General features: G+C 41.5%; 1 protein-coding gene across 1 annotated transcript in view; it reads right to left on the bottom strand.

The window, feature by feature from the left end:
* Positions 1–26,356, bottom strand: part of KCNT2 (potassium sodium-activated channel subfamily T member 2) — a 2,640,974-nt gene that overhangs the window by 1,867,429 nt on the left and 747,189 nt on the right. The window contains exon 2 of the mRNA XM_069641505.1: positions 23,426–23,505. Within this exon, the coding sequence (XP_069497606.1) occupies positions 23,426–23,505 (80 nt within the window). The remainder of the gene's footprint in view (positions 1–23,425; positions 23,506–26,356) is intronic.

Below are 26,356 nucleotides of genomic sequence, written 5' to 3'. Positions count from 1 at the left end.
GTTTTGCGGAAGAAAGGGCAATTTTCGCGGCTAATAGATCAGTGTGTTGAGCCGACTTTAATACTGACACTTCATCACTTTGAACCTTCTGCTGTAAATTAGAAGCAGCATCATCAGTGGCGACCATTAGGACACCATTTGGCATTCTTTCAATGGAATTGGTCAAGTTCACTTTTACAGAGCTGAAATCAGCACAACATTGCGGATCGCCCCCCAGCAGGGCGCTTTCCCCACAAGCGCTCAGTAAGCTACTCTTCAAGCTGGGAAGAGGTGAAGACGTGGCACTGTTGTGGAGAAGCCCTGGAGCCTTGTACCTGCTCAGGTGTGAGTTTGTTATAGCCTTGACATGTGACATAGATAACCCAACCGCACCCTCAGCTTGGATGCAGTTAGCGTCTTTGCTAGTGACAAGAGACACATTTGCCCTCGTTGACGACCCATGAAGTAACGGGTCGTTGCTAGCTCGAGCTTCCGCAGTGCAAGCATCTGATGAGATGCACTGCAGCACGACAGTGCCTGAGTCACCCTGCACCGCGTTCAATGCAGTCATTAACTCAGCATCTGTTATATCGAACGGGGAGAAATAAATGTCAGGCGTTTCAGCGCTTGTTGTTAGCAAAGTTTGATCATTAGTAATATCGAGCACTGGGTCAAGGTTAGCAAGGGTCAGTAAAACAACCAAAGGCTTTGCAGGGAGCTGTGGATACCTATCGCTAATGTTTCCAGAAGCGTTGATCGAACGCTCAGCTACGTGTGAGCTGGAGAGCGCGTCAACGGCGGCGGGGCTCGCAGGAGCCAAACGCGCCGGGGAGTCAACATGCAACACAGTAGCGGGGGCTGGCGGCAGAGCGGCAGTAATACTTCGGTTTGAGGTAACCACTTGATTGCTTACCTTACTGCCTGGTGTTCCCTTTTGCTTTGCAGCAGTCCATGGACTGAACATACGCCGATGATGCTGAAGCGTTTTGTGGCGTGTCTGGGGGCCAGTATCAGTGTCAGTGCCAGGCTTAAGTAGGTCGACCATGCCTGCCTCGCCACAACCCGAGGCAACACGGGCATACTGGGCAGACTGGGACTCAGTACCAGACTCAGTGCTGGACTCCGCGCCACGCCCCGCCTGGGAAAGGAGTATTTATTTAGATTGCCAATGAAAATAGAAACAGGACAGGAGTTCACTCATAGTAGCAGTAGCTGCAGCTCCTCAGTAAACACAACCAACGTTCTGGGCAGACTGGGACTCAGTGCAGGACTCCGAATGACATCATCATGGGGACAATTCTGAACAAAACAGTCAGGCCTGGACCATTACAGAAGTCTAGAAGGGATCTAATCCACTGTAGTAGATTACTTACTTAAGGAGGTTAGACAATCTCCCCTTGCTGAATCATCTTTGGATTACAGAAGAAGGATTGCACCTGGAATTTTGTTGGCACTACCCTTTGATAGAAAGCCCTCTTGTATACGGGTGAAAACAACGACCAAGAAAAAGGCAAGGCAAGCATTTTCCCTCAAACATCTTAGACGAATATTTAAAGTGATCCGCCGGCTGGATCAGGCCTTCTGCAAGATGAGACCATTGGTACCCAGTAACCTGCTCACCAGAAGTGTCAGACACTGCAAGATCTCTCTAAAAACCTCAAGGAGTTACATTTCCCATGGTGATCTTGGGTGGGTTCCCCTAAAATCTAGAAGTCATGAATCAGCTGTGGGCCTTGTTTTCCAGGTTTGCTCATTTTTTTTTAGCTGGATGGATCATCTAAAGACACCTTTCGAGCCACTGCAAGTACCCAGAGCTGGCTTTGGGACTTGCTGCTTTTGACCTGATGTTGAGCTGCAAAGCCCCTGAGTTGACCAATTGCCTGCCTGTGCTCCAGTAGTTTAAACCACTCCCCACTAAAGAACTGCATCACATTGCTAGATTGCTTTGAGCCAACTTGACTGATTCGAGACACCAACTCCACTTATCGCCTACCTGTTCTTCACCTGAGTCAAGCTGAATACTGCTACAGGACTGCTGCACATCGCTGGACCACCCTGAGCAGACTCAAATGTCTTGATGCCCTTGGCCCGATGGGAACATCTGACTGAAATGTCTTAATGCCAGCTCGACCCATTGCAAAGCACCTAGAAGCCAGGATGGATTCTCTTGACCCACACGAACAAGCATTAATCACATTTGATTCATAGAGAAAAGGGGAAGACTAGAAACCACCGCGCTCAAACCCTAAAAAGGTTTACAAAGTCCAAATAATGGCAAATGTTTGCCAAAATCATTCCAAAAGAAAAAGTTCCACATTTTCAGAGATTCTTTTAACGTGGTGAACAGCCAACACGTGTTTCGAACGCTGGTCGTCCTCAACGCAGCCACTTGTTCTTGAGTTAACCCATATGTTTTGATTTCTCAAATTGAGAAGGAATTGTGTACATTACTCATCTCTGTATTCTTGCATAACAGTTGGAACCTCGTCACACATGTATATATAGTTTCATTCGCAATAACTAATACAATGTTGTTGGAATAAACTAGCAGTGATGCAAAGCAAGCATTCTCTCGCATCCATTGGGCCTTTTTATGATACATCAAAGAATTGATGCATTCGAATACGAGGTTACTCTTAATGTTTGAATAATAATAACATTGGCATGCTTGTCAGGCTAATAACATCCAATGGATTCCAGTGTTTCTGGGGCTTGAGTCTCAGATGTCCCCTTGCCCACTCAGTTATTTTTAAGTTAGGTGTATCCATTCATAGCCAATCAGTAAGATAATTCAGTTCCTTTGTCTTCTGTGAATCAAGATTTTCAGCAACTTGCATATAAAAGACAAGGGTGAAGAAGTCTTTTATGATGTTATATCACAGACGCATATGGATGCAAACGTTGTCATCCAAGGCATTGGGCCAGATGGGCTTGCAGATCAGCCCTCTGTTAGACATTGCCATTTCACCAAATCCTTGATTGTCTAAATGCCGGTCAAAATGGCCAGGTTCAGAAATCTGGTGTCTTTTAAGAATCCCCAGGCATTGGCACTTGCTACTAAAATGATGTTGGCACAATGCTATAGCATAGATGACATAATTAAACCAGTATTTCCAACCTTTCCATATCAGGAGGTAAACCAGGTTTGTGATAGACTAACACAACATAACAAATGTAACTACATTGTCTTATTTTAAAGGTGGCAGATGGACTGGGGACAGACTCTGTGCTAATATACCACGGAAGCATGTAATCAAACATGCGATGGTGCATCATTGATTTTTAATGCATACTTGAGCGAATGCCCTGCTGCCCTGAAATATTTCAATCTATTTTGTCTAATGCATGGTTAACTTAATTTGGGAATATTACACCTGATGTTAGAGTCAGTTCCACACATGTTTTATTATGAACACCACACAGCCAGCGTGGACATGGCATTTAATGCTGTTTTTGAAAGCCACAAGCACTCTCACACATGCATGCACCTTTATGTATGGAGACGGATAACTAGACACAATTAAACACAACAAGACCCGTTCAAATTCAGCAAATATGGAAGCGACCCCGACTCAACTCTGAGCAACCCCATCGATGTGATACATGAGGTCATCTATGTCAAACCCGGCTTCTCTAGCCTTCCCCAAACTCTACAACTCATCAGTTGGTCCCTTTTTGTGACCCCCCCGCATCCACCCTAATGGCAAACATCACCTTCCCCCTCCAAATATCATTTTAAAAGCATTTCGTTTTTGTGTGAATGTCCTCGAGAACACCATACATTTCTGAAAAGCCTCACTTGCTGCAATGCAACATGGGTCGCATATAAAAGAGGTTGGTGCCGGGGGCAGCATGTTCTCTGCCAAATTTCAAAAACGAACTACTAGATGGATTTAAACCAAACCACCAAAAGACACATGCACTGTTTTGTGCCCAACCTGTTCCACATTTGGAGCAAATCCATTTAACAATGTTTTCTGTGCACTTGTTCTAGTTAAGCATGTCTTCGCCTCTGTAAAAACCAATGCAAATTTTGGTCACCAGGGTCAGAGACATCGTTTGAAAAATTCATAGAGACAAGTCAAACAAGTCAAAAGTTTTTATCAATAAAATGTTAGCATTGCAATGGTCATATATTTTGCATTAAATATAGTGCATCCACTGTCACTATTAATATATATATGCACACACACTGACACACACAAACCTACATATATTTATTGTAAGCTTTAATTTGTAAATTAATTTAAAACTAAAGCATTCACAGAAAAAATTATACTAAAAACACATTTTAAGAAATAAATTATACACGTCTCTTCGAGTATAATACATATTACAACACTCAGCATAACATCAAGTAAATAATATAGCACTGTTAAAGACCTTTTCTTTAATGACAAGTCTCTCTAAAAAATTGGTTCAGTGTCCATGTGTCTTTCATGCTGGCGGTAAATCCTCCACCTTACAGATAAAAAATCAGCACAATCAGCGGATTTACCACCAGTGGTAATTCTGCTGAAATCCCCATGGGGATTTACACTGCCTACCCCCGCATGTAATCCTGTGGTAAATCCATGAGACCAAGTGGAGGTAACAGTAATTCTGTGTGGCAGCAGGTCAGCGGAAATGCTGAAGAACTACCGCCAAACTCATAATGGGTGTCATTGACTAAAATTGTCCTCTTTCCAGGTGGCACCAAGGTGGATTACCTCCCAATTTAATATTTCAGACACAAAACAAATCGCATGTAAAGATGATTCAGGGATATTTAAGCAGATGATATTACATCCCAAAAGGCCAAAGTCTTGTCACCAAAACTCGATGAAGCATAAAAAGAGACCATGTTAAAGAAGGTGGAAGTAAATTAAATATCTCATGCATTCAGGCATTCGAAAACTTCCTAAGAATATGTCTTCAAAAGTATACAAGATGATTTCATTGCGTCATTTACTTGATGAAAATGGCTGCATATTGAAATAAGTGCATAGACATGCACGATAAATGTAGCTCCACATTTAAATTGTAAATGCCTCCAGAATATGGAGAAAAAAAAGAAAGGTCTTTGGTACTGAACTGGAGGATCCCAGCCCTTTAAGATGAGGTAGCAATACCCTTGAGATGGAGGGGATGCAGAAGTTACTCAAACATCAATAATCAAAATGACTCAGGTAGTTGGCAAAAGGATAACTGTTTTAATATCAATTATCTAAAACAGGGAGTGCAACCGACAACCGACATCAATGGAGGTCTCAGCATAAGATGTCTCAATGCATCTTAAAAAAAGCATTTTATAGCAAAAAATCATCATTGATGACGTTTACCTATGTATTACTAACGTCATCCTACGTGGCAAACTACAAAAACCTAATGGCAAATGTGATAGGCTCTTAAGGAACCTCTAAGTGTACGATCCATACTTGCCTACAAGAGTGAAGAAAAGTCATAGGTTTCTTAACATCAGGTGGGGCAGCTAGGCTTCTGTAATTCAATAGCTTTTTTAATTGTGGCATACTGGAAACAAAGCCTTCCTTCTCTGTTCCAGCTCTGCTATAATACGTGGTGGAAACATCCATTGTTTACTTGCTTCAATGTATATTTGTTGGTGCACGCCGCAATCTATTCACTATATAGCTAGCCTCAAGAATACTTTGTCTGCTTGTGTTTCGTTGCATATGTACACGTGTTAATTAATTTGACATCTTCATCATTTCTGCAGCATACGTTTCTGCACCTTGATCTCAAGATGCCACTTATCTTTGATAATTTCTTGATGCATTATAGGATATGTGCATTCTCTTGTCTCTGCATCTCTTCTATGTTCCTCAGCTCGGCTCTGTATGATGTCACCATTCTTCTCTGCCATTTATTGGCACTGCTTCTACCAGGATTACATTCAAATGGCCATCATACTGTCTCCTATGCAAGTATGGCTTTCTCAATGGAAACCTTGCTTCCAGGAGTCTCCTTGGTATCAGTATTTTCACTGGTACCGCACGTGTCTCACACTCTGGTTCCCAACATATAGGCAATATGGGCGAGGTGGTTGAGGTGGGGGTACTTGGCTCCTTCTCTACACTACTGTAGTGTTTGAAACAATGTACATGTTTTATCATGACGTCATACAGAGAGAATGCAGTATTGTTGTATCATAGCCACATTCCCCATGTACTTTGACATAGGTTGATTATTGTACCACATGTAGTGCTACATACTGGAGACGGGTGTGCACATAGGGTGCAGAGCAGAACAATGTAAACACGTAAGTCAAATTAAAAAGAATGAGAAAGAGCCTAACAACCAATTCAGTCATTGTACAGTGCCTTAGTGCCAGGGAAAAGGTCTACGTATCACCCATTTGAATGTAGCTCATTAACATTGCAACCATGTCCTACCATAGTGCCGGTGATCACACACGCATGTGGGTTCAAGGGTGCGTAGGAATAGGGTTATTGTATTTATTTTAGTGCTAATAAGATACTCACTTCATGTATAGCTGTTAACATATGCAGTATTGAATGACATATCATGCTATCTATTTATTTCTGTCACATGAAAATGGCGTTCAGGTAAGACGTTTTAAATGTGCACTACAGTAGGAATTATAAATGAGAACTGCAGTATTTCGCTTTTAATACATTTGACACATTTCTACAGTGAATTGGATTCTAGGCAGTTCATGTCTGTTTTACATGGAAACCTGACAGTCAGTGGAACAAATGATGAAAGGCGCATGGCCTATTTCCATTAGCCTAGCCTTTCTTCCGTGCAAGCTCCAGCTTGGAATGTCAGGTTGGTTTGAACTTGGCTGTAAAATGGAAGAAACGGTCAGCGGCTGGGAGCTAGCTGAGGGGTGATTTAGAATAAAAAGTGTTTTGAACATTGCACTATAGATGTAATGTGGAAGCCGTTTAAAGATGTCCACAAACCCTAGGGAACGAAATAAATTAATCTTTTCCATGTCGATGAACACTGCCTGCATCAGGAATTTAAGCTCTATCTTTCTGTTAGAAATGGCCTCTTAACGCAGCCTGGATTGGGAGTTCGAGGTCTATGTTTTGTGTTTATGGGTGCCTTTTGTCAGTGTTTGATGGCCTTCCCCCAATTACTGTGCTACATCTGTCTCACAACATCTGTTGCTGATCACCCGGTCTCTTCTTCATCAAGTGGCTTGGCGGAAGTGACTCTGGGAGGATCAAGATTGTTCTCTCCTCCTGTGACAGAATGCCATCTGCAAGGGTGTACAATCCTGAGCTCTACGATTTCTGGCATGCAAAGTGGAGGTGCATTGACTGCAAGATAATGGACTGGCTAACCACATACTTTTCGCATATGCTCTGTTGCTAAGCATGTACTGTTGTTGATTATAACTGGGCTAGTTTCAGGCCTTGTGAGTGTATCCTACAGGGAAACATGTATGCTTCTGTTGTGCACAGCTTCCAAGCATCCTAAGAGCTGAAATGTTAACTGGCAATCTTGAAGAGGAAAGCAGTATGTACTTCAAATGTGCACCACCAGGAGCTGAGTAGCAGCCCATCATGTGGGGTTTCTTTTCAAAGCTCTATTGTCGCTTAGGAAACACGTCCGTATGATACAAATGTCTACTGACCTTACCTTCTTAATCAAACATTAGAACTCAGCCAAAGTATGACATAGATGGGCAGCTAACGTTAAATACATCGTTACCAAGACTGGTGTGACCTCTTCAAAAAATTGCCCCAGCCCAATTGTTAAAGGTTAACCCCATGAATATGGTGGCAAGACAAATGTCCCTATGCACCTACAACTGTGCTAAAAAGTCAATATAAAATGCTTATTTAAACATAGGTATGGTGATTCATGAAGTGATTAAATTAATCAGCCAAAACTAAGTCTGCTGACATAGTGTAGTTCCACTTGGCCTTCAGATGAAAGAGACAATCTGTTGCAGGCTTCTGTCTTTGAGTCGACCTTCACAACACATGGGATCAATTACAACCTGGACACCTACTCTTGGTAAGGATTCTGACACACTTCCCTGGTAGGGAGACTTGCTTCCGAATGGGTTGGCCTTGAAACATGAATTACAAGGAAGGCTCTTGAAAGGGGATAATTATCATGAAGACTAGTTGTTGTGGGACAGACAACGGTAAGAGGAGGTCCAGGGCGAGACAATTGCAAGCAGAAGGCTTTGGCAATTGTGGTTCTTACTTCCATCTGCCACCACATACTTCCTGCAAATCAGGGTGTGACAACATGACCACTGCTCTGCATGAGTACATGATTGAGTAGTAGCAAAAAATCCCACTCAGCACCATACTACTACTAAACCAGGAGTGATTTCTATCTTATAGGTGAATCAGACAGCGCTTGCCAGATATACCTCCTTCACCAAGCGCAGGCTATATTCTTCAGGAGTGGTGTGAATTAACCCCAACCAACTAAAGTACAGTGAGGCCAAAATAAAGGAATGTCCAACCAATGTTCTGTAAAAAATTAGGAGCTTTAAATTAAACTAACCAAAATGCATACAACTATTAAAAACACTATTGGCCCACATAGGGGGCACTCGGGTTTTGTAGACAGGCGAGCTCAGGAAAAAAAAATCCTCAGCAAAATGTAAAAAATATTGAATATGTCTTTCAAACGGTAGAGAGGGGGTTTACAAATCACTATTGTCCATTAAGGCACACCAGGGGGACCCAGCAACTTTTAATACCTTTAAGTTCTTGCCTTCCAGGTTTCATGATATTGAACCAGGTTTCTGGCAGTTTATGGTAGTGAGCGAAGGTGCAATTAGAGAGCGGCATCAACGGGATCCAATGACATGGTGTTGTTTGATATTGGTGACTGCCTGTGTGTCGAGGATACTGGGAAACAGCTGGCGATGTTAAGTCTGCAGCCCTGGAAGACTTAGTGGTCTCAAGTGTGTAGTAGCAGAACCATGCCTTTGGAGGGTATAAGGCTTGACAGGCTCAACTCAGCATCATGGCACTGCAGCTGCAATGTTATGCATCATGAATAGGCTGGTAACCAGGCAGGTGATGTCAGGATGGAGACACTAGAAGACTTGGAATTGAGTGAAACTTGGCAATGCTAAGCTGGTCAGGGTAGTCAGCATGGAGGGTGTATAACGTGTCCAAACCATCATTGAACAGTATGAAGATAAAGGGGTTGTTTCCTTGGTTCTGTGGATTTTAGGAGACCCAGTTCAGTATCTAGGGGGAAGGCAAGTCCTTTCTTCTGCCCCTCCCAACCAGGTAGCTTTGTCTGTCTTCACCTCTGGCAGATGACTTTGGTGTAGACTGTACGCTCAAATGAATTCCAGTAAATCCTTCTTCAAAAGTGTTCCAAAGATGAATAAACTAAGGACAAGGTCGCCACCACCTTATAGAAGCAAACCCCTACAGCAGATTGGTCCAGAGCAATCCATTTGTCAAGAGTCCATTCCAAATTTCAGAGCTGGAGAGATACGATCCCAGGGCTTGAGGCCAAGGACAAGTCTCGCAGTCCTGTTCTGGATAAGTTGTAGAGGGCGGAGAGTAGAGGCAGGTAGATTTAGAAAGAGGCTGTTACAATTGTCCAACCTAGAGAGAACCAGAGCTTGTGAGACAGTGAGCTTCTGAGGGAAGGAGAGGAAAGGCAGAGTACCTCTAAGGAGGTGCAGTAGGAAGTTTGACTTTTTAGAGACCTCAGAGATATGGGCCGAGAAGCAAAGTGTGGAGACAAAGATGACCCCAAGGTCCTTAGCCTCGCAGGTAGGGGTAGGAGGAGGGCCAAGGGAGGCCAGCCAGAGAGTGAGGGAAAAGGATGGAGATGGTGTGCCGATGAGGAGGATCTCTGTCTTCCTGACAATCAGACAAAGATCATTGGTGGCACACCAATCTTGAATGGCAGTTAGGCAGTCAGAGAGAGGAAAAGGAGGTGTCCGAGGGCAGCTGGGAAATGAGTTGAGTGTCATCAGAGTAGCACTGGACACTTGAGCACAAAATGGCAATGCAGTGAGCGAGAGTTGCCAGGTATTGGTTGAAAAGCCAGGGTGAGAGGTTAGACCCCTGTGGAACCCCACAGGTGGAGAGGAAGATAGATGATAGGAAGGACCCCAGTTGGACCATGTCAGGCCAATGTCACAGCAAGAAGCATGTCTGCAGAATGCCTATTGACATTGAATATACTGAAGGGGGCATATGATAGCATATAGCCTTTTCAGAAACTGAATTGCTAACATCATTTTATAATTGCAAATCAAAAAAGCTCAGGCTATCCCACCATCACCAGATGGTATTCCGTCAAACGGGCTCTGCCAAAAAATTTTGACCAAGACCTTTCTAAGAGTATGGCTCATCATCAAGGAATGAATATCTATTGTGGTTGTCTGCTTGGGAGTGTTTATATCCACGCTTAGGCAGTATTTCCATATGTAATCTCTGCATAGATATATCACTATCTTTGGAGTCTTCTCAAGTGAGGCTGAGTGTATTTCTCTTGTCCTCATCTGCCTGCTAATGTAAACAACGATCTGATCCAACCTTCGGAATTTAGCTGCACTATATCTTCTCCAATTCTGCCCCAGAATTGTTCCCATGGGATCCCTTAATTGAGTCCTCTCTGGAGTGTTCCAAGTCTGAAGCTCCAGCGCTCTTCTCTTATAAATAGGAGAGTGTTGATGTCCCCTCTTTGTGGAGGTACCACCACATTCTCAAGTACTGCCCATTTGAAATGTAATTCACTATGGCCCTCACTATGGCCCTCCTGTAAAAAATGGGAAACCATGGGTGCATGCTCTCTCCTAGTCTGAATGCATGATTTGTGTTCTAATAAGCATTTTCTCATAGGTCTATTGTCTATTAGTCATGGTATCCTCCGAAGGAGAAGACGGGAAGCAGTTTGAAATGAGACTAAGTAAGAGCATGGTTAGCTCGAAAACACAGGACAAACAAGCTCAGTTGTGTTTCCATAGAAAAAAAACGGAGCCGAGCATGGGAAGACGTTCATAGGATAGCCATATAGCATAACCTTCTAACCAATGGTATTCTAACTGATTCATGTGAGCGACAGCATCATACTGCTATATATGTGTACAGTAATAATGTAATACATAGAAAGATCTGATGCAAATTCAGATTTTAATTTTCTTTCATGCCATTACACCTCAGCTTACCTATAAGCAAATACATAGTGATTAGCAGCTCAAGGAGGGGTAAGCCTTTGTTTCCCTTTTTTTGAGAAGTGACTTGAAACTTCATGGCCTTCATTATAACAATGTATAGGCAACACATTGGGGATCAAATAACAGTAGGTCTCTATGTGTGTTCTCTCTTCCGTTAGATCTGCACATTTTGAAGAAAGGAAGTAGATTTGGAAGACATTGAAACAAAGCCTGCATAAAGGAGTTTTAGGTTTGTAAACTAAATAGTGGCACTGCGCCTTAACCAGAAAAGACGGGGGCACTGTTGAGCAATGTGTGAGTAAGGATGTAAACTTTTCGTGCTCCGTCCGGGCCTACAATATCCTGTTTAACTTCAAGCCAATTTGGCAGGCTATGATGACTAAAACTATGCTAGATCGCCTAATAATGGTGCCCTGACCCTCTAGTTTCTTTCCCCATCTAATTTAGTGCAGGGGATCACTACGAGTGGCCCACACTCTCTTACAGCATCACTGTGGCTAGGCCATCTTATTGCAGTGGCCCGAACCAGAGGCTCCGGCGTGGTTCTGACCATTGTAGAGTTGCACCCTTGCAACATAGCTGAAAATCATAGGTTTATGGCACACCCCTGTGAGGACTGATTTGATGCGCGACTCCTCTATTGAAAGGTAGAAGAGGGGCGATGGATTGATCTGGTCACACTACAAGGGCACAAACTTCTCTTTTCAACCTGCCCCTTCCTCAGCCTGTTCTGATGCTTGCTGGATGTTGTGGCATCTCTAGGCTGCACTATGCGCCCTGAATGTCTGGGCTGCTGATGGAGACCGGCAAGCCCGTAATTGGCATTGAACAGAGCACTATATATCTTGAGCTGCCTCCAGGGCACACTGTTAGCCTGCTTTGGAGGCTTCATGCATCATCTACACCTGAATAACTCCAAGGCTGCTGCTTTCCCCAGGTGAGCTCTGTCTATGAATGATGGAGGGACCTGTTCCTCTCCCTGCCCATTAACATCGGAATACAAACCGCAAGACACTAGCAGAGTGGAGAGGGTTGTCGGACAGAAGTCCCTGCGCTGAATCTTTCCTAGCTATAAAATCTATGGCTCTCTGTCCTCCTTCCTGGGGCGGCTCGATCTGGAACCATTTGGAGTACTCATGACACCCCTGCCCACCTATGTGATGCTGGGACATTCTTTTCTGTGCAGGGTGGCTCCCATTTGCCTCGGGGCAGACACATACAAATATATCTGGAAACAGTGAATCGTCAGACAGTATGTGTCAACCTCACGCATCACGGTTTAACAAATCTCTGGCACTGCTAAACCAACACTCACTCTTGGGGGATTCTTGACTTGAATCTGAACTATTGCCACTATTCAGACCCCCAACACTTCCAGATATACAACATGGTCAAGGACAAAATGAAGACACCAGGTACGCAGAACAAGATGGATCAGTACATTGTGAATACCCCCGTGGCCTCCAAACCTGCTCCTTCAAGCACTGTGCTACCAGAAAAAGAGGGCCCACCTGCCACTCTCTCTTTGGCAGATGTGATGGGTGCTGTTGCGGATTCTAGGAACTCTGCAGAGGGGAAAATGAATGGACTCCACTCTGATATATTGCTGCTTCATCACAATCTACCCAAGCTTGCATCAAGAAGGGGTGAAGTAGAGCAGCGGATCTCAGACTCCATAGACAGTCTTCAAGCAATGGAGCATTTTTTGTCCATGGTCACTCAGAAGATTAAAGCCCTTGAGGACAGAGTTGAGGATGGCAAGGGATGCTCATGAAGGAATAACCACCATATCCTGCGCCTAATGGGAAGAATCTGAGGGTCCTAGTGTGGAAATTTTCCTAGAATGAAAAAAGACCCTCTTGAACTTCATTTCATTTGAAAGAGCACACTGGATTATCGCTGGCCACCCAAATCAGAGGACTTCAACATACTGGGATCGGCAAGCTCCTAAACTAGCAGGACCATGATGCCCTACTTCAAATGGTGAGAGGTAAAGGGTCTATAACATATGATGGTGCCAAAATCTCTTTCTTCCCCGACTACACTAGGGTAGTTCAGAAAGCCTGTCTATCCATTGATACAATCAAAATATGACTCCATGTGAATGGCGAGCAAATGTGCCTTTTTCATCCCAGTGCACCTTTAAATATACCATAACAGAGCGATCCAATAATTTTCAGACCCTCAAAGTGCATGGACTTTGGTGAAGACTCACTTGGGGACGACCCCAGCTGGCGAGGGCATTGGGGTGATACTACAGGGAAAAAAAGACAGGTAACAGCCCTCTGGCGTGCTGAAACCCCCGCCACCTGCAGCTCTCCCTCCGATATATGCCTCGCAACCACTGTGGAATGCGGGCTGAGAACTCTTGGATACTGGAAAATTAATGTTACAGCGGTTGCACAAAAGACAAGACATGACTGATGCCCATTGGCATGAAATTAGGCTTGACGAACTGGCCACAAAAAGGAAAATGACCCCCTTTCAACTGACCTTTTTTCTTTTTTCATTGGTTTTAATTTGTGATCTTCAGGACACTGAATTCTTTCTCTTCAATACCAGTTTGGTGACTATTTGGTCACATGTTTGGGTAACAGGTACTTCAAGTTGAGGTGAAATATGGGGAGGGGGTGGTAGGGAAGTTGTTTTTCGATTTTATTTTGATAAAGTACAGGTAGTATAGCTCAATAGCAACACGCTCGTCTTGGAAGCAAGACGCAGAGCAACACAGGTTTGAATCCTGGGTCTGCGCTTAGAAAACTCTTCGGTATTAAGCGTGTTAATAATAACCAATTATAATTATAAGCACGCAGTATTGATGGAAATTAATGGTTGGTGATGAGTGCACTCTGCTTGCACCTATGGTACATGGTTAAATCAGACCCATCTCCCTTTCTAAGACCTTATGGGGGCTGAAAGCATAGATAGAAAACTCAAACTGAACATGAATGGCTTGTGTTTTCGTATTAAGAGGGGGCTGGTTCTCGAGTACTTTAATGGATACTCCCCAGGCATGGCCGTCCTTCTTGATATGCATTTGGCAGGCTCACATTGCAATTTATTTAAATGATCAAACAACAGAGACCAAACTGGTGCAGTCTTCTGCAGAGTCTCCCATCGGGTACTGATGCGTATACATAAAAGGTTGCCTCTTAGGATCCTTTCTGCCAAGCGAGACCTACAAGGTAGATTTGTCTTGATTTAAGGGTAACTATGGGGGAACACTATTGGTATCCTTGCCATCTATGCCCCTCCTCGAATTTCTATGGACCTTCTAAACACCATCCAAAATGTGTTGCTATCCCATCAGGCCGAACTATGGATTCTGGGGGTGACTTTAATGATGTTATAGACTCGACCAACAAGCGCATACAGATTTGGAGCAGGGACTTCACTGCACCCACTAAATTATGCACTTTCACAACAGTGCTCGACTTTTGTGATGTATGAAGGACAGTCATGAGCAGACCAGGGGCTATTCTTTCCACTATGGGGTACGCGCTTCTGTGTCTAGATTATATTACTTTGTTGTCCCACAACAGAAAGAGCATATTATCATATCGGCCAGGTTCCTGGCCAGAGGTATCTCAGACCACTCATCACTTCTTATAGAATTGTAAAGTAATAGGCCCAGACAACGGACGGTTTGGTGTTTGAACAACTATTATCTTGGCTTTCCTTAGATTATTGAAAGGATCGCAGCCAAAACGCAAGAATATTTTGCACTTAGCACGGGTCGGTTGATAGTCCAATGAGAGTCTGGCAGGGATATAAAGCCATTCTGAGAGGAGAAATGATATCCCTCATTTTGGCAAAACGTAAAGTCCAGACACAAAAGATAACGGTGGCTGAAACTGCAGTTGAGAGTTTTGAGGAGGGATTTCTACATTCTGACACCCCTGCCACACATAAATACTTTTCACGGACAGAGAAACACTGGGAAATATTCATCTCAACACTGCTAAGTAAGCACATGCATGTATAAGCTGAGAAGAATCGAGGAAGCTGGGGATAAGACCAGGAAGATGCTAGCTTGGTTGGAGTGGAGGGATGAGGGGAATAGATATGCTTGGGAACTACTAGATGAGACTGGTGAAAGTTATACAGAGGATTCTGAGATTGCGGAGGGCTTCATTCAATATTATGAAGCCCTCTTGCAACCCCCCCGAGACATGAACCCATACGTCGTGATCCATTCAGCACCACACTCCCACAACTTTCTGAAGAACAGTCGATAAGCCTACAGGGTGAGATCACAGAGGAGAAAACTTCAGAAGCAATCTCCCAACTTCAACCTGGGAAAACTCCAGGCCCCAACGGGCTCCCAATTGAAATGTGGAAAAACCTGGGCAACCTGGCAGTTCCACATGTACTTAATGTATTCCTGCATAGCAGAGAAGTCGGCACCCTACCATTGGACCTATGGCAGCCCACTATTATGGTCATCCCGGAAAAAGATAAGCCCTCCAAATTGTGCACCTCCTGTCGACCCATCTCCCTTAAAACTGAGGAATACTAGCCAGTGTGCTTGTTGATCTAATTCTGTGTGATCACTTTATGGATACATCCAGCCCAATATAATTTTCTACCAGTTAAATCCACCTGAATGAATATCAGGTGCCTCCATCTGGCAATGGACTGTGCTTCGGTTCTCCCTAAACCCCTGGCATTTCTTGTAGTAGATTTGGAAAAGGCTTTCGATTCTGTCTTGTGTGCACACCTGTGGGAGGTACTAGCAAGAATGTGCTTTGGGGAAAAGTTACTTCGCTGGGTCAGACTATTGTACTTGACACCTATCGTAAAGATTAAGGTGAATGGTATAACATCTTGACCTTTCCCCTTGGAACAGGAAACTAGGCAGGGCTGCCCACTCTTCCCCCATTTGTTTACCATAGCTATTGAACCACTGGCAATACAACTCTGGGTGGATCTGGCCTGGGTGGGATTCCACTGGTCCACTGGACACAAGGACAAGGTCTCCCTTTACGCAGATGACCTTTTAATATTTCTGGGTAACCCAATTATCTCCTGCCCCATTGTAACCAAATGTCTACAAGAAAATTAGGTGTTTAGCGGACTCAAAGTTAATTGGCATAAATCAATCTTTTTCCCAGTAAAAAGTGGCAATCTGGGAGTTTCAAATAACTGGGTATTCATACTAGAATAGATCCAGCTGGCTTCCTTTCCTGCAACCTGCATACCATTGCATATTGATTCCTACAAGATGTAACGCACTAGCAGACACTCCCAATAAGCCTAGAAATCTGTATTTCCTTCAAAATGCTCCTCTCCCTGTTCCCAAGATGAATCTTACCTAAGTGGACTCTGCTCTCAGATACCTGCTATGGGGTGGGAAGCAACCTAGGATTGCTCTATCTACGTTACAATGATCTGTGTTAGAACGGGGCATCAGACTCCCTAAATATTGGACACTACTACTGGCCACTCAAATGCTGGTGGTGAATGATTGGTTGCACTGCAATTTACCGAACAGGCATGGTTCAGTGGTTCCACAACTGTACAAACACTATACAGTGGTGGCAGTGATCCTGCCCTACTGGATGTAACTCAACATATTATTAAAGTATGGAAGGATGCGACTTGGGGCATTGGATAGGGCTGGAAACCGACGATTGCCCAATCTTTATGGCAGAACTCACTACTACTCGGAATTCATAAAATTGGTGTTTACGGGGGATGGGCTTGCCGTGATATCCTTAGTCTAAAGAATGTTCTGAATGAGGGAGGTCTTGTCTCATTCCCTAATTTACAACAAACGTATGGATTACCTGAAGTAGAAAATGTTCACTATATTCAAATCACCCATGCACTACTTGCTCAATTCAATGATATATATGATATCCGTTCCCCCCTTTGAAGCTAAAATCCTATGACAACAAATAAGCATGAAGGTTACCTCTGTAATGTGCCAGTGTATAGCATTTTTCTTATCTCTGGACTTGCTTGAGCTACAGTATAGATGTGAGACGGATGTGGGTCCTTAGAGCCCTGACGATTGGGTAGAGGCCTTGATGTTCCCGAGAGAGGTGGCAATTTCACTGGTAGCAAAACATTTCATACAGGCTAACCATAGCTCAAATGAAATTTGTCAAATGCAATGTATCATTCTAGAACGGGTGAAATTATCATTGAGAGGCGGAGACTTGGGGACATTTCAATGAAAACTGATCTTTGTGGATTAAGGAATTGGAATCACTGGATCCAAAAGGTATGCATACTGAATGGGATTTTACACCTTTCCTTTTGGATTGTTTACACTGGCACTGGACTTTGATTTTGGAATTGTCTCTGATATTGGAGCTAAATAGTGTGTTCAGGATTGTATAGTAGTGACACCAATGTTTGATAGCTTCCTATAGAAACAGGGCATCTACAAATTGCCCCTTGGATTTCATGATGGTCTTAGAAACTATTAGAATTGTGTAGGATTACAGTGGTCAGGTACATCATTGAATCGCAGAGAGTATCATGGGAACATAGAGAGGGATAGTGGTAATGATTTGTGTTAGTCACCCCTTTAAGAATAGAAGGAGAGGGATCAAATAAATGAATGTGTTATAGTTGATAAACCTTTTTTTTAGAGATGTCGACACACAACAGTTTTTTCCTTTGGTAATTTTTGATACATGGTGGTGAAGGTATTGAAATGACATCAAGACATCGTAATTGACATATTTTTCATGATTTTAGCAAATCACTGAAATGGTAGTTGTTGGTGTAATGACTGGATTTAGGTTTACAATTTTACATGGTTGAAATGACAAACACCTTGGAAGATTATGGCAGTGGTTTAGATAAATGATCACATACACATTTTATATATACATCTTGTGTGGATAAGAGCACAAATATATAGTTTATTATGAACATTATAACGTATGTATATATCTTTTAGGAGAATACTTTTTAACATTGAAGAGGATTCTACTACAGAACTATACAAGGTGTGTGTGATTCTTTTTGAAAGTTAGTAATCAGTGAAAGAAATGGTTATAGGCATTGGAATTTTGTTGTCATTCGCTAGATAAACCAGGACATATACTCCAGAAGAAAGAAGCTTGATCCCGAAACACGTAGAGTGATTCTAAGGGCATTCTTGGAATGGAATCTGGACATGTGTTGTAATTAAACAACTATTTTGGGAAATAAGAGAAATTGAGTTCTCTTATTATTGTGTGAAAATTGTGGTGTGTTTCATTGAATTGAATGTATACTATTGTTGAAGATATTTTATGTTTCTTGATGACACTTTGTTAAGAAACTGTTAATAGGAAATATTTATTTTTTATGGCTAAAACAAGCAAATGGTTAGATATTATATGTTGTAATAACATTTGGAAAATATTATTAGTAAAAACAAATAGTTTAAAGAAAACACTATTCTATAATAGATATTTTGATGTATGAGTATGTAAAGAAAGAATTTAATATCATAAGATTTCAAAAGGGCTAACTACCCATAAGGAGTGCATATGGAATCCTCTTTTGAGTTAAAAGAGGAATTTATATGGGGTCAAGAAGCGAGTCATTACTACAGTGGTCAGAAGGAGGCATGGTTAATTCTTTTTAAATGTTCAACTTGAAAGGCCCTGTCTGATGGAAGCAAGACAATGTTTTATATACATGTTCATTATGCAAATTAGGACAATGTGGATAGTTTTGTGAAGAAATAGCACACGTTAGGGATTTATATGCTAGCGTTCATGCCAGTGAGCCTATTACTTTGATACAGACATTTCTTTTTTGTGTAAACATATCTGTGAGTAAAAAGTCAAAGTGGATCACTCATCCACCATCAGTCATTTCGAGACAAACATTGCATTATTAATTTCCTCTAAGGGAGAGCATTCTGATGAACTGATAAGTAACCTGATTACATGTGTGGAATATGTTGTTTTAAAATGTTCCAAATGTTTCATGTCAAATTATCGAAGGTGACATCAAATCAAATGGCAGGGAAAGTGGATTTGGAAGTTACTCCCATCAGACTGTCCTCCTCATTAATATGCCCAATGACTATGGAGGGATTGGTTTAGTTTGATGTCACTTATGGGACACTGTCCAAGCACATATCTTGAACATTTAGATTACACACATGAAACACACCTTTAAGGGGTGTGGTTTCCACTGTATAAAAGTTTGAACCAATAGATTCTGGGGAGCATTCACTCACTCACTGACTGATAGCAAAGACGAATGAGTGAAATGAGAATTGATAACAACAGAAAGGAATTTGATTGGATTGCTTTCCTTTTGGAACCATTTTTGGATTACTAAGTAGAATTTAAGAGAGGCCTCCCTGGTTTTAATGCGCCAGGCCTTCTTCAGTCTTCAGTGGTAAAGACACCAGGCAGTCTAAGATACATAAAGAAGGGAACCAGAGTGTTGAGGGAAGCTGTCACTGCCTTGCTACTGATACCCACCTGTACCAGCGGGGGAGAATTAAACCAGTCCTTAAAAGGATGCCCACCTATCTGTGGCACAGCCAAAAGAAACCCATATATATGCGTAGAATATTATAGGGAAATAATTCTGAGGATGTGATACTCTAAAAGGGAATAGATTGAATCCCAGAACTTTTTATTAGTTCAAGTACTGAAGAGGCGTGGTATATAAATTGACTAGACAACCTGAGGTATGTATAAATATTTCAGATTTGTTTGTGCCACTAGATATTTGAGATTTAATAGAATAGATCACAAATGGTGTGTGTGTGTGTTGATGGACACCAGGCTACTTTTCTGTGCAAAGACTAAGTGCAGACTCAGCGCTCAATGATATCTCACTTTACATATGTCTAGAAGAGTGTGGTTATTGGAGTCATTTCCTGGTTACATCACCTAGCAGAGTTCTGTTACTGGTGCTGATCTACCCAAGAATAGGGGGAAGGGTTATTAACTTTCACTCATTTTCCCGCTTTTAAATTGTCCATTGAAAATGAGAAATGTCCACGTTAACACATTAATAAAAATAGGAATACCACAGAAGAGAATTTTGCAAACATACATTTTTGTAAGTGATTTACATGCCAAAATGTTACGTTTCTTGTCATTTCATTTAGGGGAAGTGGAGACATTGAAATAGTCAGGGATGCTCTGATCCTGAAACCGCATAGATTTTTCAATCCATGCATAAATAAAATGTAGGCACACTAATGTGTGTGTGACAAAAGTCCACTTTCATCTAAATTTAGCATAGAAAAGTGATGCAACCCATGCATGCATTGATTATTCTTCATTGAAATTGGAAAATCATACATGCAACCCGTGTGTTTCTTGGCCTGAAAGTGGAGGAAGGCTGAAGGGATTTGCTATTGTTAAATGATTGGGATCTCCAAGTTCCTAAAAATAATGTTATTAAATAAATGAAATGATTTGGGGCATGTGGACGATTCCCCTAAACTAGTTGTCAACCAATGAAAACATCCTTCATACTCTCCTACATACTCAACAACCCTGCTACTCGACGATCCAAGATTTTTGCATCCCCAGTAATTGTAGCAGCTGCTGTTTTGGCAGTGAATCGTTCAACAGTTCCACATGGCTTTCCCCTCCCACATTTGGCTTTTCCATAGCCTGTGATCATCCACCATCGCCGCCTCTACCAATTTTTCAGACACCCTCAAAATATTTTCTTCCATCAAAACAATTCATCTGGTTGTTTTGTATGAACACACCCATTCAAACAAGCTGGACCAGCGCAAAGTTCTCCTTTTGCCTACTGCTTATATTGTGCACAAGCATGTGGTGTATTGTGTCACACAGCCAATCAACCTGCCCCTAATTGCCCACACTCAACAATTTTCCAGCACCCCAAAATGTTCTCTTCCTCCAATACATTGCTTGTTTTGTGTGTGAGTGTGCCCATTCAAACAAGCTGTCCCAGTGCAACTACCTCCTTCGGCCTACTGATCACAGTGTGCACAAGCAGGTGGCATGTTGCATCAACAGCCTGTCAAACTGCCACTAATTGCCCACCAATGCCTTAAACAACACCTACAGCTTTACTGTCTTTTAAATGTTCCTTCTTTCTCTCCATAAACATAAATGAAAAGCACAAACCCATATGCCCTTCTTCGAAATGAGCTCCAGCTCTCTTCTCAAACAGCAACAGAAACCAGTACACACCACCCTCCTCCCTCTCTGAAGGACTCCCAACAACCTTTGGAGAGCTGCAGCAGCTTCCATATACATAGCTACGTGAATCTGCCTGTCCAAACTCATTTAACCATATATCTTAACATTTTGGGCAGTCCAGCGCATCCCAAATGCAGTAAAAATGTGGGTGATTTGGGATCCAATTGATTAATTCAGTCCAAGACTCATGGTTCCAACAGGTAAAGAATTGGCCCAAATCAAAATGGGTAGACGTAAAATTACATTAGTATCCCAATGGCTATCATTCTTATAGATTGGGCTAACAATGTGGTCAAGCTGGCAGCACTTCTGGTAAAACCAAAATTACATTACAGCTGCCACCTACCTACTCCACAAGACAATTGTGGGATGATAGAGCCCTCCCATGGGGAAAATAGAGGGGGGGCCTACAAAGCGCTTATGTCATATGGGCAACCAGAGGACAGCACATCAAAAAGGCTGCAGTGGAAGGGGACCTGATTAGAAATACCTCTGGCCACAAAATCAAGGTAAAAGAGCCAAGAAAACCAACAGCAAAATGCAAATGTATAGAGGTCCCATAAAATGTGACAAGTGAACCCACATATTGAATTCTGTCCTGGCAGTTGTAATCTGTACTCTTTCTTATCTGTGGAAAATCTATTGTCACACAATTTGCATTGTTTTCTCATGGTGTTCCTGACCGCATTCTAATATAATATGTATTATTTATTTTGTCTCAATTCAACTTTCTTCATGGGATATTTAAAAGATTAAATACAGACAGAATAAAAGCCAAGCAACAGAACACAACATATGCAGCCACCAAGAGCAAGGTCAAGGGATTGGCACACTGAAGTCTCGTAAACATATTACTCTGCAAATCAATGCAAATGGAAGTCTTCTTTTTTTGTTTTCACTACATTGAAGAGATATCATTATTAAGTAACATTGCAATGTAGATGAAATATAATTAGCATAAGTGGAAGTATGCCAAGATTACCCAAAGGCATGATTGGTATGGAAGCATTCCTCAGGGCATATTATACCAAGTCCTCTGTGCCGCAGGTGGAGAAAATGTCTTAAGAGTGGGACACAGAAGATTAATGTCGGACATCTAGAGTAGCTTATAAATATATATTAATGATCCTCACTTAAGTCCATATTTGGTACATTAATTTGATATGATATGATATGGCATTTATAATGTGCATATACACGAGTGTTTCCAGGTGCAACGAGGCAAGGGAGGGGGAACAGAGGGAAGACAGACAACGATCCTACTAGGCCAGGTGTCATTCGGATCACGCAAGTGCAGGGGAGTGGGAGGGGAAAAGTGCGGGGGTAGAGGACAATGCAGTACATGGGATAATAGAATAAATAGCAATAAGTGAAAGTACGGCCAGCGGGTGGCAAGTGTAAGGATAAGTGCAGACATCAGGTGTCAAGTGCTGGTAGTGGGACTGGGGGGATACAGAAAAAAAAAAACTGTCCCCAAGGACATTACCAAATCAATAAATCCATGTCTGTTTTATTCAATCTCATTTATGGTACAATGGAAATATGTTTCCATTCATATGTTTAAGGGAAATTAAGCCTTTTATTTTTCATTGACTGTCTAATGAAAAGGAAAATACTAGTCTCCTCATCAGCACTGTAACTCATTTTGATACTTTTATGTTCACATTAACTTGAAGTATTTTTAGGTTCGTCTTTCATATACAGTGCATGTTTTGCTCAGGAATACTGTACCATAGAAAATTGTTTTTATAACAAGTTAATCGACTCAACTTTTCATCGCCTTTATCACAAGCTCTCCACCATGTGTTGAGGCTTTGAAGTAGGTAGGATAACGAATGAACACATGTAAACTTTCTAAAGTTATTTTAATTTTACGAGGGACACACTGAGTTATGTTTTCAGGGAATGTGCACATTGCTTTTAGGAATTAGTTAATTGGGCATTTTAGGTTTTAGGAAGTGAGGGAAACATGCATACATAATTCATTTTTACACATTGCCATAATGTACCTTCGGGGTTCAGGATACCTCTACATTTTCCCTTGTGAAAACTAGTGTACTATTGTTTATTTTATTTCAGTTTTGACATTTATTGTTTTCAGTACTCCGGAATGAAAAAAGACAAATAAAATGTGTTCACTTACTTGATCTTTGGTTTTTGATAAAAAATAACTTGAGTCTTTCTTTGAATGTGTTTTCATTAACATAAAATTCCACCTGCACCCTGAAAATAAAAAGAAGCAATCATATAGTAAACATGCATTGTAATGTGAGCACAGTATACCATACTTATTATGATATGTTTTGGTGTTCATAGCTGAAGAAACAATGATTACATTGCACAATCAAGATTCTTTATTCTGAAACATTAATCATATAATGTGCTTTAAGTACACACCAATTGCATAAATGCTTTAAACATGCAACCTGTCATGTCAGGTCAAATGCTGTATGCGATTTCAATGTCATAAACAAATCGACCTGATATTATTACTGGAGTAACTTGACTGTAGATACACGTTTTTATCGTCACAAAGCAAAATATTCACTGAGACTCCCTCACTACCCCATGCCGAAAATATGTATTTCAAAACATTGCTTATACATGCCTTAATGAGATACAAGTGTAGTGGGACTGGACAGTGGTAAACAGAATATTTAGGAATGAGTTTACTGTGCAGAAACATCCCTTCATTGCTGCAGGTGTCTAGGAGAAATGTGCTGTTTCGCTGTTTCACCAGTGCAACGAACCTCTCTGCTGTGTCTGACAAGGATTCAAAATGGCTTTCTAGCCCTCTAGCAGGAGAAAAGGTAGGATCAGGAAGTGTGACACCTATGAGGCTGTAGAGAGAAAGGTCAGTTGAAGGAGAAAAATATGGAGCATCATTTTAAATAAAATAGTAAATTGAATAGAGGGGCCACACTACATTTGAACTTTCATGCAAACAGATTCCCTCCATGCCATTTCCAACACAATTTGGACTGCAACAAAGTGTAAAAACAGCAAAATCCCATTTACTCCTATTTGGGCAAAAATTGCAAACATTGTAAATGGCTGTTTGAGAGAAAAGTACTTTGCAACAGCGAGATCATGGATAAAAAAGCAGAGTGTGCTAATCTGCAGAAGGCAAACCAACACCTTATATGTTTTATTTTTTTATTTATTTATTGTGCGATTTAGTTTACTTTAACACTTTTCACACATGGAAAAACAAGAGCACATTTCATAATATGTACAATAATAAAAATACAACACACCAGTACACATAGTAAGACAGTGACAAGCATACATGAGAATTGATAACAACATAATTATAAACCTAAAATCCTGTTAAGATAATTAATTAGATCAATAGTTAGTGATATTTCATTAGTGTTTAAAATGTGAATACAAAACCAGGAGGGCAAGGCCACATCCCCACTGTGAGCAAACTGCTCAAAGTACTCATATCACATTGCTGTTAAAGCCGGGCATATAATACATACATGTTTTAGGGTCTCAGGTATGCATTTTACAATAGCATCACAATCTTTGTTCTTTGTTCTTTGAGTGTTCTGTCTTTGGCCCCCAGGATCTCCTTTGTCGAGTAAAGATTCAGTTTAAATCTGAGAACCAAATTCCTAATATAAGGTAAAGTGCTAAAACAACCAATTAAAATGGTCATTAAAACAATTATACCTCAATTATACCTCAATAAAATCCATTCACTTTCAAACAATTTTTGTCTAGTTTTCCATGGATTAGTCAACAATTCATCTGGTGAGGAATCAATCCTCACAAATAAGTCTAGACATTTTTCACTCCAGGCCGCAAAAGCTGTAATTGTTTTCTTTATCAGAAGGTAATTCAGTATAATATATAGAGACGCACGGGGCGGGGGAGAGCACCCGCTCATATAACTGCAACATCTTCCAATTAACCAGTGCCTGAAGCATAACCAAGCCCAACTCATGTTTTATACCTGCCATGGGGACTGCATTAGATAACTAAAGGACTTTCCTTCACACTTGAGCTTCCAGACTATCCCAGTCTACCGCCTCATCACAGGTTTTGGCTCCAAAAATCAACTGTGGTAGTATTTTCTGTTTATATAGTTTTAGCACCAGAGAACTGAAAAATGGGCAAATTTAAAAACCAAATTGTTGCATCTGCAAAGCCGCCGCCAAAAACCCTGATCTAAAAGACTTAAACAGGGCTGCCTTGCCCCTTTTGGCATAAAGGTGACTTCCCTAATATTTAAAACACTCAACCAATTCCATGTTTTTGCCCTCAATTTTCCAATAAAAATTCTTCTTTTTTGATGTCCCTACATTAGGATTTTAAAATCTTTGACTTGCCAATATTCAGATGTAAATTCAAATTCAGCCAATAAGCGTTTAGACTGATTAGAAACCTATGATGGCCAATTGGGGTCCAATCACAAATAGTAATGTTGTCGACATAGTTTAAATGATTCACCTTCAAATGTCCGATCGATGGGGGATTTGTCCTCACCTTGTCCCAAAAATTGTTGATATCACAAATGTAAAACTTTAATAAGCAAGGTGTGAGGACACAGCCTTGGTACAAGCCGCAATTTGTTCCAACCCACTTCGTCAATCCATCCCGGATATTTAATTGTATCTTTATTCTAGTTTCCTGATGCAAATATATCAAGATACTCACTAAAGCCGGGGGCAGCCATAACAAAGCATTTCTTCCCACAATTTTGCTTAGTTGACACAACTGAAGACTTTGGATATGACCAGGAAGACTGATCTACCCTTTGCCCATGCATGCCTATCCAATAACCTAATCACAAAATAATTTAAAGCCATGCCCACACCTTTCTTAAATCCTGATTGGTACATGTCAAGACATACAGATTATACTGCCAAGCATTGTAATTCACTCAGGAGAACGTTTGCAAAGATTTTATTTGTAGAGTCCAGTAGTGAAATCGGGCTCTAATTTGATGAAGCATTCGCTCACCCCGCCCTGACGATCAATATCAAAATTGCATCTTTCCAAGAAGCTGAGATTTCCTGAGTTAATAAGATAGTATGAAACAGGCACATCAAAACCCTCGCCATAA

This window comes from Ambystoma mexicanum, chromosome 1q, assembly GCF_040938575.1.
Source record: "Ambystoma mexicanum isolate Mex_15411 chromosome 1q, UKY_AmexF1_1, whole genome shotgun sequence".
Classification (NCBI taxonomy): domain Eukaryota; kingdom Metazoa; phylum Chordata; class Amphibia; order Caudata; family Ambystomatidae; genus Ambystoma; species Ambystoma mexicanum.
This window is presented reverse-complemented; position numbering and strand designations above follow the sequence as displayed.